Raw genomic sequence first — 21,642 nt, 5'->3', positions numbered from 1 at the left:
CCAATGGGTCAAGGAAGAAATTAATAAATTTAAAAATTTATTGAACCAAATGAAAATAGATATACAATATACCAAAATCTATGGCATATGGCAAAAACACTGCTAAGAAGGCAGCTGATAACAATAAATGTCTATGTCAAGAAAGGAGAAAGACTTCAAATAACCTAACAATGCACCTCAAGGAATTAGAAAAGCAAGAACAAACCAATCTCAAAATTAGTACAAAGAAAGAAATAATATAGATCAGAGCAAATGTAAATGAAATTGAGACTAAGATGAAATTGTGACTTAAAAAAAAAGCAGATCAGTTTTTCCTCGTCTGGCCGACCTCGGGGCAGGAGTGGCACAGCTGGATGTATAAAGTTTGCTGATCTGAGAAGGCCCACTTCTTATTCAATGGATTATGGCAGTTAAGCGGACACCAAAAAAGGATTGGTACAGCATTCTGGGGGCAGACCCATTGGCAAATGTGTCAGAGCTAAAACAGAAGTATCAAAAACGTGTATTAATGGACTTAATAAAAAAGTAAAGTAAAGAGCACCCTCCTGGACCCCGGTAACAGCTGTGCAGGGACCCACTACCCCACCTGCTGAGCCTCCCCACGCCCTGAGCAGGAACTCTGGGAGCTGGGCAACCCCACGTCCTCCCTCCTGTACCCTCCCTGCCTCCACACTGCCCGCTCATCTGGCCAGGGACTCTGTTAGCCGTGTGCCCTCCCTGCCACTGCACGGAGCCCTTCCCCTGGCCAGAGACTGCTGGAGCCTTGGGCCCTCTGTGCCAAAGTCACTGGGCGCCAGGCACTCCCAGAACCGTGTGCACCACCCACTGCCCTGTTGCTGGATCTGGGGGTGTCACACTCTGGAGGTGCTCTCACAATCAGAACTCCCTGGCTGGGGCAGAACCAGAACAGCGACACAGGGTCACTCCCTACAAAGATCGAGCAATAATAGAGTGATCTGCCCGGGTCTTATCTCGGAGAGACACCACCCCAACTCAGGATGGCCAGAGGCAACGGTGAAAAACAATCATGAGACGAAATCAAAGGAAATACTCTGGCAATATGAATAATCAGAGTAGATGAATTCCCCCAAGGATCAATGGGGCAGACACAGCACAAGATCCCATGCACAAACAAATAGCTGAGATGTCAGAAATCAAATTCAGAATCTGGATAGCAAATAAGATCGAATTAGAATTCCAAGCGGTAACCAAAAAGATGTCTCAAGAATTCAACGAATTCAAAGACCAAATGATCAAAGATTTTGACACATTGAGACAGAAGTTGCAGCCCTCAAAGATCTGAGAAACACAGTAGGATCCCTCACTAACAGAATGGAACAAGCAGAAGAAAGGATTTCTGACATTGAAGACAAAGCTTTCGAACGCTCCCAAACTCTCAGAGAGGAAGAGAAATGGAGGGCAAAAACAGATCACTCTCTCAGAGAGCTCTGGGATAATTCGAAGAAAACCAATATTCGTCTTATAGGGATCCCCGAAAGTGATGAAGTGGCTTCACGAGGCACAGAGTCTTTTCTCCATGAGATTATGAAGGAGAACTTTCCATACATGCCAAGAGATTATGAAATTCAGATAGCAGACAGTTTCAGAACTCCAGCACAACTCAACCCGAATAAGACATCTCCCAAACACATCATAATCAATTTCACTAAAGTTAATGTGAAGGAGAAATATCTGAAAGCAGCCAGACGAAAGAAAACCATCACCTACAAGGAGAAGAATATTAGAATAACTGCAGATCTCTCTGCTGAAACCTTTCAAGCTCGAAGAGGATGGTCATCGACTTTTAATCTCCTAAAACAAAATAACTTTCAACCCAGGATCCTGTACCCAGCTAAACTGAGTTTCATTTATGACGGAGAAATTAAATACTTTAATGACATTCACATGTTGAAGAAATTTGCCATAACTAAACCAGCTCTCCAGGATATCTTCAGACCTATCCTCAATAGAGACCAGCATAATCCTCTACCATAAAAGTAAACCCACCAAGAAAATTTTGATCAAATTCCAACTTCCACAGTCACAAAAGCATTAAAAATGTCCACCGGACTCTTGAAAGGCTTATCAATATTCTCAATTAATGTGAATGGTTTAAACTGTCCTCTAAAGAGCCAAAGGTTGGCTGACTGGATACAAAAACTCAAGCCAGATATCTGCTGCATACAAGAATCGCATCTTACATTAAAAGACAAATATAGACTCAAGGTGAAGGGATAGTCATCTATAGCAAAGGCAAATGGATAGCAGAAAAAAGCAGGCGTTGCAATCCTATTCGCAGACGCAATAGGCTTTAAACCAACCAAAATAATTAAGGATAAGGATGGACACTTCATATTTGTTAAAGGTAATACTCAATATGATGAGATTTCGATTGTTAATATTTATGCACCCAACCACAACGCACCTCAATTTATAAGAGAAACTCTAACAGATATGAGCAACTCGATTTCCTCCACTTCCATAGTAGTTGGAGATTTTAACACCCCTTTAGCAGTGCTGGATAGATCCTCCAAAAAGAAGCTAAGCAAAGACATTTTAGATTTAAAGTCAACCACTCAACATCTGGATTTAACAGACATCTACAGAACATTTCATCCCAACAGAACTGAATACACATTCTTCTCATCAGCCCACAGAACATACTACAAAATCAACCACATCCCGGGCCACAAATCTAACCTGAGCAAATTTAAAAAAAATGAAATTATCCTTTGCATCTTCTCAGACCATCATGGAATAAACGTTGAACTCAATAACAAGAGGTATCTGCATAACCATACAAGAACATGGAAGCTAAATAACGTTATGCTGAAGGATAGATGGGTTATAGATGAGATTAAGAAGGAAATCACCAAATTTCTGGAACTAAACAACAATGAAGACACGAATTATCAGAACCTCTGGGATACTGCAAAGGCAGTCCTAAGAGGGAAATTTATAGCACTGCAAGCCTTCCTTAAGAAAATAGAAAGAGAGGAAGTTAATAACTTAATGGGACATCTCAAGCAACGGGAGAAGGAAGAACATTCCAACCCCAAACCCAGCAGAAGAAAAGAAATACTCAAAATCAGAGCAGAATTAAATGAAATTGAAAACAAAAGAATTATACAACAGATCAATAAATCCAAAAGTTGGTTATTTGAAAAGGTCAAATAGATAAACCTTTGGCCAACCTAACCAGAAAAAAAAAGAGTAAAATCTCTAATTTCATCAATCAGAAATGGTAAAGAGGAAATAACAACAGACCCCTCAGAAATTCAAAATTCCTTAACGAATATTACAAGAAACTTTACTCTCAGAAATATGAAAATCTGAAAGCAATCGACCAATACTTGGAAGTACGCCACCTACCAAGACTTAGCCAGAATGAAGTGGAAATATTGAACAGGCCTATACCAAGTTCTGAAATAGCATCAATTATACAAAATCTCCCTAAAAAGAAAAGCCCAGGACCAGATGGCTTTATGTCAGAATTCTACCAAACCTTTAAAGAAGAACTAGTACCTATATTAATAAACCTCTTCCAAAATATAGAAAAAGAAGGAATACTACCCAACACATTCTACGAAGCAAACATCACCTTGATCCCTAAACCTAGGAAAGACCCAACAAGAAAAGAAAATTATAGACCAATATCACTAATGAATATAGATGCAAAAATACTCAATAAAATCCTAACAAACAGAATCCAACAACACATCAAAAAAATTATACACCATGACCAAGTGGGATTTATCCCAGGCTCTCAAGGCTGGTTCAATATACGTAAATCTATAAATGTAATTCAGCACATAAACAAACTAAAAAATAAAGACCATATGATTCTCTCAATTGATGCAGAAAAAGCTTTTAATAATATCCAGCGTCACTTCATGATCAGAACACTTAGGAAAACTGGTATAGAAGGGACATTTCTTAAACTGATACAGCAAACCCACAGCAAACCTACAGCCAATATTGTATTGAATGGAATTAAATTGAAATCATTTCCACTTAGATCAGGAATCAGGCAAGGTTGCCCATTGTCTCCATTGCTCTTTAACATTGTAATGGAAGTTTCAGCCATTGCAATTAGGGAAGAAAAGGCGATCGAGGGTATCCACATAGCGTCAGAAGAGATCAAACTTTCACTCTTTGCAGATGATATGATCGTATATCTGGAAAACACTAGGGATTCTACTACAAAACTTTTAGAAGTGATCAAGGAATACAGCAATGTCTCAGGCTACAAAGTCAACACCCATAAATCTGTAGCCTTTATATATACCAACAATAGCCAAGCCGAAAAAAGTCAAGGACTCTATTCCTTTCACACTAGTGCCAAAGAAGATGAAATATCTGGGAGTTTATCTAACAAAGGATGTGAAAGATCTCTATAAAGAGAACTATGAAACTTTAAGAAAAGAAATAGCTGAAGATGTTAACAAATGGAAAAACATACTATGCTCATAGCTGGGAAGAATCAACATTATTAAAATTTCTATGCTACCCAAAGCAATATATAATTTTAATGCAATTCCTATCAAAGCTCCATTGTCATATTTTAAAGATCTTGAAAAAATAATACTTCGTTTTATATGGAATCAGAAAAAACCTCGAATAGCCAAAACATTACTCAGAAATAAAAACAAACCTGGAGGAATCACGCTACCAGACCTCAGACTATACTATAAATTGACAGTGATCAAAACAGCATGGCACAAAAACAGAGAAGTAGATGTCTGGTACCGAATAGAGAACCAAGAGATAAATCCAGCTACTTACCGTTACTGGATCTTTGACAAGCCAATTAAAAAATCCAGTGGGGAAAAGATTCCCTATTTAACAAATGGTGCTGGGTGAACTGGCTGGCAACCTGTAGAAGATCAAAACTGGACCCACACCTTTCACCATTAACTAAGATAGACTCTTACTGGATAAAAGATTTAAACTTAAGACATGAAACTATAAAAATACTTGATGAAAGTGCAGGGAAAACTCTTGAAAGAATCGGCCTGGGTGAATACTTCATAAAGAGGACTCCCCAGGCAATTGAAGCAGTATCAAAAATAGACTAATGGGACCTGATCAAACTAAAAAGCTTCTGCACAGCCAAGAACACAGTAAGTAAAGCAAGCAGACAGCCCTCAGAATGGGAGAAAATATTTGCAGGTTATACCTCCGATAAAAACCAGAATCCACAGAGAACTCAAACATACTAGCAAGAAAAGAACAAATGATCCCATCAGGGTGGGCAAAGGACTTGAAGAGAAACTTCTCTAAAGAAGACAGACGCATGATCTACAGACACATGAAAAAAAGCTCATTATCCTTGGGCGGCACCTGTGGTTCAGTAGGTAAGGCGCCATTCCCATATACCAAGGGTGGCAGGTTCAAACCCGGCCCTGGCCGAACTACAACAAAAAAATAGCCAGGCGCTGTGGTGGGCGCCTATAATCCCAGCTACTTGGGAGGCTGAGGCAAGAGAATTGCTTAAGCCCAGGAGTTGGAGATTTCTGTGAGCTGTGTGATGCCATGGCACTCTACCGAGGGCCATAAAGTGAAACTCTGTCTCTACCAAAAAAAAAAAAAGACAAAAAGAAAAAAAAAAGCTCATTATCCTTAATCATCAGAGAAATGCAAATCAAAACTACTTTGAGATATCACCTAACTCCAGTAAGAGTAGCCCACATAACAAAATCCCAAAACTAGAGATGTTGGCATGGATGTGGAGAACAGGGCGCATTTCTACACTGCTGGTGGGAATGCACACTAATATGTTCCTTTTGGAAGGATGTTTGGAGAATACTTAGAGATCTAAAAATAGACATGCCATTCGATCCTATAATTCCTTTACTAGGTATATACCCAGAAGACCAAAAATCACAATATAACAAAGACATCTGTACCAGAATGTTTATTGCAGCCCAATTCACAATTGCTAAGTTATGGAAGAAGCCCAAGTACCCATCGACCCACGAATGGACTAGCAAATTGTGGTACATGTATACCATGGAATATTATGTAGCCTTAAAGAAAGATGGAGACTTTACCTCTTTCATGCTTATATAGATGGAACTGGAACATATTCTTCTTAGCAAAGTATCTCAAGAATGGAAGAAAAAGTATCCAATGTACTCAGCCCTACTATGAAGCTAATTTATAGCTTTCATATGAAAGCTATAACCCAACTATAGCACAAGAATATGGGGAAAGGGCCAAGGGAGAGGAAAGGAGGGGGGAAGTCAGGGTGGAGGGAGGGTAATGGGTAGGGCCACACCTACAGTGCATCTTAGAATGGGTACAGGCAAAACCTACTAAATGCAGAATACAAATGTCTACATACAATAACTAAGAAAATGCCATGAAGGCTACGTTGAACAGTTTGATGAGAATTGTATATGAAACCAGCACATTGTACCCCTTGATTGCTCAAATGTACACAGCTATGATTTAACAATTAAAAAAAAAAAACAATAAATAAAAAAAAGCAGATCAATAAAATAAAAAGCCAGTTTTTTAAAGGATAAATAAATCAATAAGCCTTTAGTTTAAGAAAGAGAAGATCCAGAAAAATAAAATGAGAAGTGTAAAAGGAGACATAATAACTGAGACCACTGAAATGCAAAGAATCATTACAGACTATTATGAACAACCACACTCAACAAATTAGGAAACCTAGAAGAAATGGATAAATTCCTAGTCATATACAACCTACAAATATTGAAGCATGAAGGAACGGAAAACATAAATAAATCAATCATGAGAAACAGGATTGAAAAATTCTCCCATCAAAGAAAAGCCCAGGATCTAGTGGCTTCACAGCTAAATTCTTCCAAACATTTAGAGAAGAATTAATACCAATTCTACTCAAATGCTTAAAAAAAAACTGAAGAGGAGGGAATACTTTCAAACTCAGTCTACAAGGCCATCATTACTCTGCTACCAAAATCAAAGACACAATAAAAAAAGAAAACTTACAGGCCAACGTCACTGATGTATACAGATGCAAAAATCTTCAACAGAATCCCAAAAATAAAGTTCAAAATATAATTGGCAACATATTAAAAAGATTATTCACCATAATCAAGAAGAATGCATCCCAGGGATGCAAGGATCGTTAAACATATGCAAATCAATAAATATGATATATCATTAATAGAACCAAAGAAAAAACCATATGATTCTTTTTCAATAGATACTAGAAAAGCATTTGATAAAATCCAACATTTCTTTATTTTAAAAACTCTCAACAAGCTGAGTATAGAAAGAACACATTTCAAAATAATAACAGCCATATTAATGACAAACCCACAGCTAACCACATACTGAACAGGATAAGTTGAAAGCCTTTCTACTAAGATCTAGAACAAGCAAGGATGTCCACTTTTACCACTTCTATTCAACAGAATACTGGAAGTCCTGGTCAGAACAATTAAGTAAGAGAAAGAAAGAACATCTAAACTGGAAAGAAAGAAGTCAAGTTAAACTATTTTGCATATAACATGATCTTATACTTAGAAAAACCTAAAGGATCCACCAAAAATCTACAAGAACTGATAAACAAGTTCAGCAAAGTTGCACAATACAAAACCAACATACAGAAATCAGTAGCATTTGCATACACCAACAGTGAATAATCTGAAAAAGAAATCAAGAAAGTAATCCCATTTACAATAGCTACAAAGAATACGAAATACCTAGAAATCAATTCAGCTAAAGAAGTGAAACATCTATACAAGGAAAATCATAAAACACTGATGAAAAAATTGAAGAGGACACAAATCAATAAAAAGAAATTCCATGCTCATGGACTAGAAGAATATTGTTAAAATGACAATACTACTCAAAGTAATTGACAGATTCAATGTAATCCCTATCAAAATACTAATGACATTTCTCACAAAAATAGAAAAAAATTTTCTAAAATGTATATGGAACCATAAAAGACTCCAAGCAAAGAAGTCCTTAGCAAAAAGACTATCTGGCTTCAAGATACACTACAAAGCATGGTAGTGGCAAAAAACTAGAAACACAAACAAATGAAACAGAATAAGGAATCCAGACACAGATCCACACATTTACAGTCAACTCATTTTCAACAAAAGTGTCATGAGGAAAGAATAGCCTCTTTCCTGGAAAAATTGAAAAACCATATGCAGAAAAATGAAATAAGACCTTATCTTTCACAATACAAAAACCAACTGAAAATAGATTACAGACTTAAATCTGTATGAAATGACTAGAAGAGAAAATTGGGCAAATGCTTCAGGACACTGAAGCAAAGACCTTTTGTGTAAGACCTCAAAAGCACAGGCCACTATAGCAAACAGACAACTCGGATTACATCAAGCTTGAAAGCTTCTGCACAGGAAAGGAAGCAATCAGTGACAACCTTCAGAATGAGAGGAAATACCTGTAAACTACCCATCTGACTAGGAATTAATAATCAGAATATATAAGGAACACAAACTACTCAACAGTAAAAAACCACATAATCCAAATTAAAAACAGACCAAAGATCTGAATAGACATTTCTCAGTAGAAGATATACAAATAGCCAAAAGGTATATAAAAATGCTCAACATTTTGTAAAACTCCCTGATCAATTAGTAGCAAAAATAAACAAGTCAACACATGATTTAAAATGTCAAGTTTTTAAACATGAAATTTGCCAGAAAAGACATCTGGGCTCTGGTTAATTTTTAAAAATGTAACAGTTTTAAAGGCAGAGAATTATCTCCGTTATACTGTGACACTCAGCATCATAGATACCAGAAAATACTTACATTGAAGCCCAGTGAGGAGCTTTCACTGCTTCTAGCAAGAAAATGACTCGACTCTGAAAGCTAATGCTTTGTTTCTGAAGCTAACAATAAGATTCAAAGCATTCCACAGACATCAAAACCTTAATTATTAACTTTGCATTTTGTGTATTTTAATTGTCTTTCAAGAAAATACACTTACAATGTGGATTCCAAATTATCAATAACATTTTTCTATTTCACTTTTATTTGCTCATTGTGCAGATGTCTAAACACTTATAAAAACATTCTTATTGATAATAATTGGAGTTTTCCCTTTAGCATAATTATCTAGAACATTTTTCAGTGTTAAGGACATGAGAATATGAACAAACAAGGACATGCTGGTAGTAAAATGGAAAAGTCAAAAATCAATTTTAGACTTTCTGCTCTGCACTCAAAGAAACCAATTGTGATCTCGGGGGAATTATCCTTTCCAACACTTTTTTAGAATTAGAGTACCCAAGACCATTAACTTGTACACACAGGCTTAATAAACTCAATTACTAACCAAGGTCTCTCTCCTGCTTATTACAGGTCAGTTTTGTGCTTTGTTTTTTTTTTTTTTTTTTTACCCCCAAATATATGTTTCCATATGCACTCTAGTTAATTTGTCATTATCCTTCTTTGAACATTCTAACTGTTGTCAATATAGATGAGAAGAGCCTCGAGTTTCTTACATACTTCTAATTTTAAAATCAGTTACTAATATACTTTTATGCTATAGTTTTGATATTAAAGAATATTTATATTCTTTTTGACCAACAAAAGAATATAAATATTCTCATTCCACGTATATCCAGGGTAAGAATTCCTCTCCACCTCCCATCATAATACTCAAGGAAATACACTTTTATGTGGCACTCATTTGAAATGAAAAGCAATAATAAAATGGCTTACATCTCTGAAGAACTTGGCTTAAGTTGTCCCGCATTGTTTCTCTACATTTGGGAAGAGTATGTTCGTTTGTTTCATGGACCATATTCTTCAAATTTTCAAGAACTCGCATTTCTCGAAGACCACGTTTTTCCTATTAAAAGAAAGTAAACTACTAATACATATTGTGTCTTAAATCTTAGTAATTACTTTCTGGGATCTCTACCTAGGTTTTGGTTGTTAAGTAATTACTTATTACTGAAATTTACACAGCTTTCTTCTAATTATTTGGCAATAAATGCCTCACAACCTGCAGGCATATTTTAAAATTACTATCCAAAAGTTGCAATACGAGTAATATTTTTATAGCAGTGTTTAAAAATGAGCAACAGAAATGCTCAAAGAACAAGAAAAATCACCTGGATTGCTACATACTTCATTATAAAGAAATTGGATACCCTTGATCTGATTTTAAATTTAATCTTGCCATTCTTATATCATATTGCTTCTATTATTATACACTATTTTTGTTTGTTTGTGAGACAGGGTCTCACTCTGTCACCTGGGCTAGAGTGAAGTGGTATCATCATAGCTCACTGTTACCTCAGACTTTTGGGCTCAAGTGATCATCCTGGCTCTGCATTGCACGTAGCTGGGACTACAGAGGCATGTGCCACCATGCCCAGCTAATTTTCCTATTTTTTTGTAGAGATGGAGTCTAGTTTTTGCTCAGGATGGTCTCAAATTTCTGATCTCAAGTAATCCTCCTGACTTGGCTTCCCACGGTGCTAGGATTATCACCTGGCCTGTGCGCCATTATCTAATTTTTTTGTTTGTTTCCTCAAAATAAAAATGGCTGGTAAAAGTAATGATATGTAGATACCTCGCTCTATAGAAAAGAATTAACATTGAAGGCCTGTGACTGCTATCCTTAGGTCTACTTTTAAGGTTGGATTAGCTGGGGGCTAGAAACTTGACTAATAACTAGTTCCCTACACTGGTATAAAATTTTCCATATATTATAAAAGCCATTGCTAAACGCCCTTTCTTTTTGGAAGTCTGGAAGTTTGGTACATGCTAGGCAGAGATGCCTGCTTGGCCAGGCCCCATTAAAAGCCCTGGACTCCTGGGCAAGCTTCCCTGGTAGATTACATTTTATGTGTACTGTCACAACTGTTTGCTGGGGAAGTTAAGTGTATCCTGTGTGACTACATGGGGAGAGGACTCTTAGACGCTTCTGCCTGGTTTCCTCCACACTTCTCCCCAAGGCACCTGTTCCCTTTGCTGATTTTACCTTTTTTCTGAAATAAAGCTCAGCCACAAGTATGACCATATGCTGAGTCCTGTGAGTTCTCCCAGTGAATCACTGAATCCACAGATGATCTTGGAACCCCCAACACATCTCCCCACCAGAAAATAGTGTAACCATCCCTCCACCCAGCTTGAAGGTGGGTTAGACTTAGTGACTTGCTTCTAAATAGAATATAGAAAGAGAAAAATATAAACATTGTAGTGGGTATCCTGGCAAATACTATCTCAACCAAGCTATCATATCATCACTGGTACCATGTTGATAGCACGTACCTCCCAACGTAATATGACGAGAAGGTACTTCACCTCTGTGGGTATCCTTCCATAATCTAATCATAAGAAAAACAACAGAAGATTGTCTCCCAGATTGGGAAACATTCTACAGGATACTTGGCTAGTATTCCAAGACTGCAAAGGCCATGAAAACACAGAGAGACTGTCACAGAAAAAAGAAAACTAGGGTGATTAGATTCATCGTGGTACCCTGGGTGAGATCTTGTAACAGAAAGAAGACTGTAGTAGAAAAACTGGTGAAATCCAAATAAAATCTGGTATTATATTATCATTCCATTGTTGGTTTCTTAGTTTTTATAAATGGGATGTGGTAATATAAGACATTAATAAAGGGAGAAATTGGGTGAAGAGTGCTTGGGAACTCTCTGTACTATCTTTGCAATTTTTTAGGCAACTCTAAAGTTAATACAAAACAAAAGGTTTATTTTAAAAAAGGGTGGCAAACTTAACTGTAAGAAAATAAAAAGTTATGTTACTGGGGGTTTTGTTATGTTTTGAATCATTCTTATGAAGCTGCTGGGACCAGTTTCTTTTTCTAATTTTTCCACTATAACAAATTAAAAACTAAAAAGTTGAGAGAGAATAATGACCCCTCACCTACTCACCACCCAGCATCAGTAATTCTCAACTCATGACTCAACTCTATAATGCTCCATATAACACCCCAGATTATTTTAAAGCAAATCCTAGATAGTAAATCATTTTAGCTGTTTCAACATGTATCTTTGAAAGACAAGATTCCTCTTTTAAAAAACCCAATAAGACCACCTATCTCTCATAAATATTTTCCCAGTCAACAATAATTTTTAATGCCATTAAATATAAAGGTAGTGTTCATGTTCTCTCAAATGTCTTATAAATGTTGTTTTTATCTATTCCCCAGTGTATGTGAACCAAAATCTAAGTAAGATTGATACACTGTAATTGGTGTCTTAAGCACTTTTTTTTTTCTTAAAGACAGAGTGTCACTTTGTCATCCTGGGTAGAGTGCTGTGGTGTCACAGCTCACCGTAATCTCAAACTCTTGGGCTCAAGCAATCCTCTTGCCTCAGCCTCCTGAGTAGCTACAGGTGTACTGGCTAGTTTTTCTAATTTTAGTAGAGATGAGTGTTGCTCTTGCTCAGGCTTGAACTCCTGAGGTCAAGCAATCTCCTGGCCTCCAGGAGTGCTAGGATTATAGGTATGAGCCATCTTAAGTACTATTTAATTAATGGATTTCCCTTCTACTTTTTTCCTTGCAATTGGTTGAAAACAAGTGAGTCATTTGTTTTGTATAATTTCCCAGTCTGTTTTTTGCTGAACAAATCCCCCTGTTGTAATCTAACATATTCCTTTGTCTCTTCTCTTTCCTGTAAATTAGTTGTTACAACTAAAGGCTTGATCAAATTAACGGTTTTGTTTTGGTTTGCAAGAATTTTTCAAAGGTGGATTGTGTACTCTCAACAGGATGTTGGTAGTGTTCTGACTTCATTAATCAGCAGGAAGAGAAACTATTTCTCATTAACTATTTGGTTACTCTGGGGAAAGGCAAATAAAACACTATAAGAAAGGCAAAACACTTATTACCCAGTTTCAAAAATAGTAAGTTGGTTGTCTACTATTCTCTAAAGGGGATTAGAGTTTCTTATTTGTTTGTCATCTTCCTATGATTCCTAAATTTAAACATATTTGGAATTTTTCAATCCATTACAGTAGTCCTCTTCATTGGTACTCAGACTATCCTAGCTTTGTCCAGTAGGAGCCTATTCAAGCTGCTTCTGGAATGCTTTAGATAAAACTCTAGTAATTTTTAGTAGCTTCTTTGCTTTCTGGCATGACCTGATGCTCTGTATTCATCCTCTACATCTGCTCCGGACTTGGAATTGGCAAGTATCTAACTACCATTGGGATTTAGAAATGGAATTCAAAGACTGAGCACTATGGCAGCTTACTGCCCTTAGGCTGGTCATTATTTTTAACTTTTCAGTGGACAAGGCTAGTAAAAAAAAACATAATATATTTTTTAATTCATACTGACAGTCAAATTCAAATTAGGACTACAAAATTTTTAATTACTCTCCTCTGTCTTATCTGTTTTTTTCCAGTTCTTAAAACACAAAACATACCCACTTTTTAAATCACTGATTCGATGAAATAACAATGCTAATACTAGCATCAACAAAATCATGCTGAAAACAAATTAAGATATTATTTTAAACTTTTTTTAAAGGTATATTCCACTAGGAATGTTCAAATTTCTGTGTTTTAAAGTTTTTTGTAACGATTTCTGAGTAGCAATGTCATCATCCAGAAACACAGATTTGCTTCTTTAGATTTTACTTGATTTTTAGGAATTGCTCTTTATAATTAGATTCTTTTAAATTACACAAAACATTTACATGGTTCCAAAATGACATCTATAAAACAAAATATAGTCAAAGAAGTCTAGCTTTTATTCCTGTATTTCGTGCTATTGGCTCCAGTGCTTTCCCTTATTAATTATTTTTAACAATTTATCCAACCATTGTTTTAAGCATAAGGATATATATATATACACATATATGCAAATGCATATGTATGTCTGAGTATAACTAAGTACATGAATGTATATGTCTAAGTGAATACAAGCATATCTCATTATGCTATACTCTGTGGATATTGTGCTCTTAACCAACTGAAGGTTTGTGGCAGCCCTTTGTCAAGTAAGTCTATCAGCATCATTTTTCCATTAAGCCTGTGTTCACTTTGTGTTTTGCTAGGTCACGTTTTGACAATTCTCACAATATTTAAAACATTTCAGTTATTACATCTATTATGGTGATCTGAGATCAGTGATCTCTGATGTTACACAGAGTAACATCAAATGAAAATTGTACTTTGGGGGTGCTACCAACCTTGCCTATAAGACAGCGAACTTAGTAAATGTGACGTGTGTTCTGACTGCTACAGTGACCAGCTATTTCCCCATCTTTCTCCTTCTGCTTGGGCCTCTCTATTCCTTGAAACATAACAGAATTAAATTTAGGCCAATTAATAACCCTAGAATGGTGTCTAAGTGGTCAAATGAAAGGAAGAGTCACATTATCTCTCACTTTAAATCAAAAGCTAGAAATAATTAAGTTTAGTGAGGAAGGCATGTTAAAAGCTGAGATAGGCAGAAAGCTATGCCTCTTGTACCAGTTAACCAGGTTTTGCAAAGCAAAAGTTCTTGAAGGAACTTGAAAATGAACACATAAATTATAAGAAAGCAAAACAGACATGCTGACATGGAGAAAGTCTAATGAGTGGTCTGGATAAAAGATCCAGCTACGTATAATCAGTCTGAAGCCAAAACTCAGTAACAGAACAAGGACCTAACTGTCTTTCATTCTGTGAAGCCTGAGAGAGTGTGGAAGTTGCAAAAGAAAAACTGGAAGTTAGCAGAGACTGGTTCATAAGGCTTAAGAAAGAAGCTGTCTCCGTAAGAAGAAGCTGTCTCAGTAACATCAAAGTGCAAGGTGAAGCAGTAAGTTATGCACAAGATCTAAGATCATTCATGAAGGTGGCTACACTACTACTCCTGGTTTCAAGCAATCCTCCTGCCTTGGCCTCCCAAAGTGTCAGGATTACAAGTGTGAGCCACACCGCCTGGACTTATGCTACTATTTTTAACTGAGGGGTGCTGTCAACTCCTATTACAAAGGGAAGACTATAAACTCATTTATTTACATATGTATATTGTTTCTGGGGTGAAAAATTTTAGAACAAATCTTAGCACTAATAAAGCTTTCTCATGTGTAACCCTACATTAAATTACAGTTACCTTCTCTTGATTTAAAATAACAAGTGTTCACATGTTGCACAGTGCCTGGAACTAAGCACTTAAAATGTTAGCAATTATTAATATTACTATAGTTACTGTATTGTAATATTTATACTAAAGATGTAATTTAATAGCACTGAAACTGCTTTCTATAAAATTAATAAAATGCCATAACGTAGGAACTATGGTAAGAGTATGAACGCTACAAAGGTATAGATAAAAAATACACATTATCAGCCGCTGTTCCCTCACTTGCTTTCCTATAATTGCTTACTAATCAGTAGTCACATAGCTGATGGGCATAAAGATTCTTAGCTTTCATCATTGCTTTGTAATAACACCCTTGTGTGGTCTTTGAGATATCTTCCAGATCCTGCGTTCTTGGTAGACCAACTGAACCAACCAGACCAGTGGCCCATACCACAGAACTGGCTCAACTTGTCTTGGGGCCCTCTACCTGAGAAATGACTCAGCAAGAAGACAATTTCTGCTTCCCAACACTGTATGAGTTCATACCCAGCCAATCAGCAGACTCAATTTGCTAGCCCTTTGCCTGCCAAACTATCTTTAAAAGCCCTGGACCCCAAATTCTCAGGGAGATAGACTTGAGAAATTTCTCCCATATCCTCTCATGGCTTTCTATGATATTAAACTTTCTCCACTGTAACCCATGCTGTCTCAGGATGCTAAGTTCCTCTTGATCTGCAGGCAATGAGCCTGGTTGGGTAGTAATGGTATTAGAGAGGAAATGAAAGACACAATAAATTTTTTTTTTTCAATCACAAAAAAAAAGTGGCCATTCCCACAAGATTTAAAACCCTATTGTATATAACACACTTATGACATGCTGTATGTAATAGATACTGTAATAATGTGATGTTTTAATAATTTAATAATCTGACAGTTCAACTAAAATCAAGAGATCAGGATGTAAAGTGAAAATTCTAGGTTATGTTGGCCTTTTAAGGAATTTTCTCTTCATTATTTTAGCTTACATTCAAATTCCTTAACACAATCCCTCCCACCTCCTGTAATTACTGTACTTACTGAACACTTTTTTTGCCTCTAATTTTAACCAACATTTGCTCTACTTTTTCTAACACCTATTTTTCTTTCTCAGCCTGAACTTCGTCCCTTCTATGAAAAATTTTCTCAGAGCTCTGCTGGGAGTTGTTTCCATTTCCTTCCCTGAGCCCTCAGGTACTTAGTGCTTATTTTAGCTTAATAATTACACCGTTCCATTCTCTTCATTCTAGCTATATGCAAATTTTTCTAGAGTGGTAATGTGCCCGTAAGAGAGACTGCTGGCTGTTTCTCACTGGCTTTCCCCTTCACTACATAAAACGCAGATGTAATGGCTGGAGCGCCAAAAGCTACTCTGTAAACATAAGGATAAGGGCAGCACTCTCAGGGAGATAGGAGGTGAAGTTGGAAGAAAAAGCAGACATTGTGGAGCCACCAGACCAACCCCAGGCTGTCTAACTCTGCATTTTGGCTATTGTGATAGAAAAATAAGCACTTGTTAAAGCCACTAATTTTCCGATGTGGCACGATTCACTAAGCACATTCCTTACTGATATACCTAGGTGTTAAATGACTATCCAACAAAGCACTACGTGAAAAATGTTCGCTAAGTCAAAACTTACACAGGACATATGCTCTGCAAGCTAATGTGGGTCTCTGTTCTGCTCCACAAGAGAAAGGCCATGACACCTCCTCTAGGGCTGGAAATGGCACAGAAGACGCTGCCTTTACTCACTGATAGGACTACGTTAACATTCACTCAAGGTACTCCACCCCAAAGGTGAGATCCTTAAGAATGTCTCCTCATAATGTTCATTAAAATCAAGGGAAAAAGTTACAAAGTTAGTCAACTCTCCTTAAATACTAATAGAAACAAAAAGGGAGTTTAACATAACCTAACAGTACTTCAGTAATTTGAGTAATGCTGCCACCATGTGGTACTTATTCCCTTCTTTTACAAGTAAAATTTTATATAGAGAAAGATCATTGTTGCCAATCTTTAAATATCTAAACAATTTTAGTTTTAAATGCTAGCCATTTTTTTTTTAATGGTACAGAAAAGATGAAACTTCCAGGAAGGTCTGCTTCCCTGCTTCTCCCTGTACAGCAATGCCACTTTGGGCAAAGACCATTTTTATTAAATATAAGACATTACTCTGTGGGCCAATATACAACAGAATCATAAAGAATGCAGATATACATTCAAATTTAACATCTCTAAAATTTTTTCAGCTTTTTCCTTTTAATTTGAGTGTAAATGTTAGAATCTAATATATAGAAAAGGCAGTTGAGCCTAATGTATAGAAACATTTCTGTGCTACGCTAAACCCTCAGGAAGACAGCTGGGGAGGTCACTGTGTGAAGACTGAATCAAGTGCTTTTCGGGAGAAAACAAACCCTAACTAGGCTGACAAAATATTTTTGAGTCTTTCAGAGCCCACTCTTCAATGACAAAGACCATTCAAGGCAATATGAGAATGCCTTGCTTCTCGAAGGGGGAGTCTGTGTGTCTCTCTCATTCACAGGAAGGATATCAGTAGTTCCTGGCATTATGCTCACACAAAGTAAGTGTGCAACACATTTTGGTTGACTTTATCTAACAAGCTTGTATGTATCATATCCAATGTGAAAATTTTATTTTATTTTGATACAGAGTCTCAAGCTGTCACCCTGGGTAGAGTGCTGTAGCATCATAACTCACAGCAACTTCAAATTCCTGAGCTTAAGCGATTCTCTTGCCTCAGCCTCCCAAGTAGTTGGGACTACAGGCACCCGCCACAACGCCCAGCTATTTTTTGGTTGTAGTTGTCATTGTTGTTTGGCAGGCCCAGGCTGGATTCGAGCTCACCAGCTCTGGTGTATGTGCCTGGCGCCCTAGTCATTGAACACAGGCGCTGAGCCTAAAAATTTTATTCTTTAGTAAATATTTTCTTAAGATAATGCTTATGCTAGTTGCTTAGCTAATCCTTATTTTCCCTAAAGATAATAAAAATTAAACCCAAACTCAAATTATTAGAAATTCCAAATAAATATATTTCTAGTTTATTGTACTTGCTACCATCTTTCTCTTAACAATAAGTCATCAAATTTGTCTAACATCTATATGCCAGAGTCATTTTTTTTTTTCGAGACAGAGTCTCACTATATCTCTCTGGGTAGAGTGCTGTGACATCACAGCTCACAGCAACCTCCAACTCTTGGCTTAGTGATTCTCTTGCCTCAGCCTCCGAAGTAGCTGGGACTACAAGTGGCCACCACACCTGGCTATTCTTTGTTGCAGCGGTCATTGTTGGTTAGCTGGTCCCAGCCGGGTTCGAACCTGCCACCCTGGGTGCATGTGGCTGGTGCTGTAACCCCTGTGCTACAGGCACCAAGCCTATACCAGAGATTTTAAAAATGATGTATCATTTGATCTTTACTAAAACTCAAAAACTCTGTAGTATATATTGTTCCCATTTTAAAAATAAAACTAAGTCTTATAAATCAAGTAATTATAGCTAGTAAGATATTCTAAGGAAGGAAGGTAATAAATAAGTAAATAACAGGAAAGGTATCAGGTGGTTTTAAGTGCTGTGGTAGGCAGAATTCTAAATGATCCTAAAGCCCCCACCCCCACATACACCTTCTCCCAGCTAATTCAATCTAACCCAAATTTAGGTGCTGCAGTAAAGGGTTTTCAGGTAAGTCCAAATAGAGACTAGGCTTCTCTAGGCAAGAGAGATTTAAAGTGTGAGAGATTCTTCATTCCAGGCTTTGAAGATGGAAGCAGCTAGGTGAGGAGGAATGTGAGTGGCTCCCATACCAAGAATTGAGTCTTGCTACAACCACGTGAGTGGGGGCAAAGAACCCCGAACCCCAAACCCCAAATGAGAACCCAACTGTCCAACACCTCGATTTTAGCCTTCTAAGACCCTGTGCTAAGATCTTGGCCCCGCTATGCCCATATTCCTGACCTACAGGACTCTGAACTATTTTAAACTATTACATTTTCAACTGTTTAAGCTGTTTCACATTGTTAAATTCGTGGTAACTTGTTACATAGCATTAGAAAAAAATATAGTGCTATATTGTGAAGTAAATTAGGGATGACATGACAGGGCGCCTCAGTGACTAGATTAAAGGGCCAGAGGTGATATTTAACCTGCAATCTAAACAAAAAGATGAAACCATGCAAAAAACATGAACAAGGAATATTTTAGGAAGACAGAATTACTGATGTAGAATAATCATGATATGTTAAGCAGGGGTCCTCAAACTTTTTAAACAGAGGGCCAGTTCACTGTCCCTCAGACCGTTGGAGGGCCGGACTATAGTTAAAAAAAAACAAACAAAAAACTATGAACAAATTCCTATGCACACTGCACATATCTTATTTTGAAGTAAAAAAACAAAACGGGAACAAATACAATCTCACCGCCTCATGTGGCCTGTGGGCCGTAGTTTGAGGACCCCTGTAAGAAAAAGAAAGTATGGCTGAAGCCCAGTAAATGAAGAGTTGTGTACCACAATGTTCCAAAGACAAGTATGAGTCAGAGATCATCAAGATTTTTAAGCATAGACTGGGTGGGGTGGCTCACGCTTGTAATCCCAGCACTCTGGGAGGCCAACGTGAGTGAATTGCCTGAGCTCAGGAGTTCAAGACCAGCCTGAGCAAGAGGAAGACCCTGTATATAAAAAGTAGCTGGGCGTTGTGGCTGGTGCCTGTAGTCCCAGCTACTTGGGAGGCTGAGGCAAGAGGATCACTTACACCCAAGAGTTTAAGGTTGCTGTGAGCTGTGATGCTACATCTCTCTACTGAGGGCAACAAAATAAAAGTTTGCTAAAAAAAAAAAAGAAAGAAAGATTTAAGATTTGTTTTAAGTTTTGGAGGTAGTCTTACTGATAGCCTGGTTGCTGGAGCGAAGAAAAAAATAATCAAACATAACTCCCACATTTAAGAATAACTAAATCCACGTGGAATATTCAATACACTTTTAAAAATGTATTTATATAACACACCATAGCAGGGGTGTCCAACCATCTTTTTTTCTGCCACACATTGGAAGAATCAAGAGCTGCCTTGGTTCACACATTAAATACATGAATACTAAAGAAAGCTGACAAGCAAAAAACAAAAAAGGATCCTTGCATATTTTTTTCGGTATCTGACATTACAGCTAAACAAAATAGTCCTCAAATAGTCCTGCAGGCTGGAAATCCCTGCGAGGACTCAGAGCAAGTTTGCATTGAAATTTCCACTTTATTCTCATTATGGAATTTGTAATTATCTTTCCCCAGAATGATTATGGATAGTCTCTGGATAATTTTCTGTGTTCCACGTAATTCTTATTCCACTATAGAAATAATAAATAATGATAATCACGATAACAACAATGAAATTAGCTAACTAAATAGCTAATTCTAGATACCAGACAATATTCCAAGATATACAGGTCTCTAATCCTCACAACAACCCTGTGAAGTATTATGGAGGGTTTTTTTTTGCTTTTTTGTTTTTTAGCAATAGTTGTACCTTTGATAAACCTCATTGGCTATAATACTGCCACTACACAAAGCTATTTTGCTTTTTTGAAAAAAGATATTTTATTTCTTTTTCTAGACAAAGATATTGAATAATTGAATGGCTTCTATAGGGAGGCAGAGTGGGGACCAGGTGCCAGAGCTCCTGACCCTCTCCCTGTCCATATCCCCAGCAGAGCGATGAATGGCCCCTTTTAGCTGCTGCTAACCAGTTTATACTTAGCTTTTCTCTCAACAGGAGCATAAAGGTTTCCCCGTGAATCCAAACCAATGAAACAAAGTTCTTTCCCCCCAGGAGAACTCACTGGCACATGACAAAACCTATAGTAATATGAAATAGGATGGCATGTTGGTGCATCAGTATTGCTGGGACAGTATACAAGGGGGAGAGTAGCAGAGGTCCAACTACAAAGGTAGGGCCCAGGTCATAGAAGGATACTTAGACTTGACTTATAGACTGCAAATATTACCAAAGAGTTTTAAAAAGTGAAATAATGTTAGATCACTCTGGCAGCACAGGAAAAATTGGCTTTCAGTTGGTTGATAAAGCAGTCATACCTGTCAGAAGTGGATATTTATGAACTAACATCTAGAGAAGATTTGGTCACTGAATGTGGGCTCTTTGGGGAAAAGAACAGCCAAAGACCATTCTCAAGTTTTAGCTGGAGTAGCTGCTTATACCTCAATTGAGAAAAAAAACATAGAAAATGGGTTTGGAAAGCTCAGATCCATCAATCTCTAAAATCTCTTTTTTTTTATCACTAATCTCAATTTGTAGATTAAAAAAAACCCCTGAGATTGACAGACATTAAATTCAGAGTTTGCAGCAGACCATGAACCCAAGCTTCTGCTGTCTAGTCTTGCACTCATCCCATTGAAAACAAGCATTTCTAAGCTGGGCACACACACCTGTAGTCCCAGCTAAGCAGTAAGATTGCCTGAGTCCAACAGTTCAAGACTAGCCCAGGCAACATACCAAGACCCTACCTTTAAACAAAAACAAAAGGAAAAAGAAGAACAAAAGAAAAAAAA

The 21,642-nt window shown here is 37.2% G+C and overlaps 1 protein-coding gene across 1 annotated transcript in view; it reads right to left on the bottom strand.

Annotated features, from left to right (window-relative positions):
- The window catches only part of BLOC1S5 (biogenesis of lysosomal organelles complex 1 subunit 5), a 40,151-nt gene that overhangs the window by 15,058 nt on the left and 3,451 nt on the right, over window positions 1-21,642 (bottom strand). Inside the window, exon 3 of the mRNA XM_053603792.1 lies at window positions 9,705-9,834. Coding sequence (XP_053459767.1) covers window positions 9,705-9,834 — 130 coding nt within the window. The remainder of the gene's footprint in view (window positions 1-9,704; window positions 9,835-21,642) is intronic.

Source organism: Nycticebus coucang, chromosome 9 (genome assembly GCF_027406575.1).
Source record: "Nycticebus coucang isolate mNycCou1 chromosome 9, mNycCou1.pri, whole genome shotgun sequence".
NCBI lineage: Eukaryota > Metazoa > Chordata > Mammalia > Primates > Lorisidae > Nycticebus > Nycticebus coucang.
This window is presented reverse-complemented; position numbering and strand designations above follow the sequence as displayed.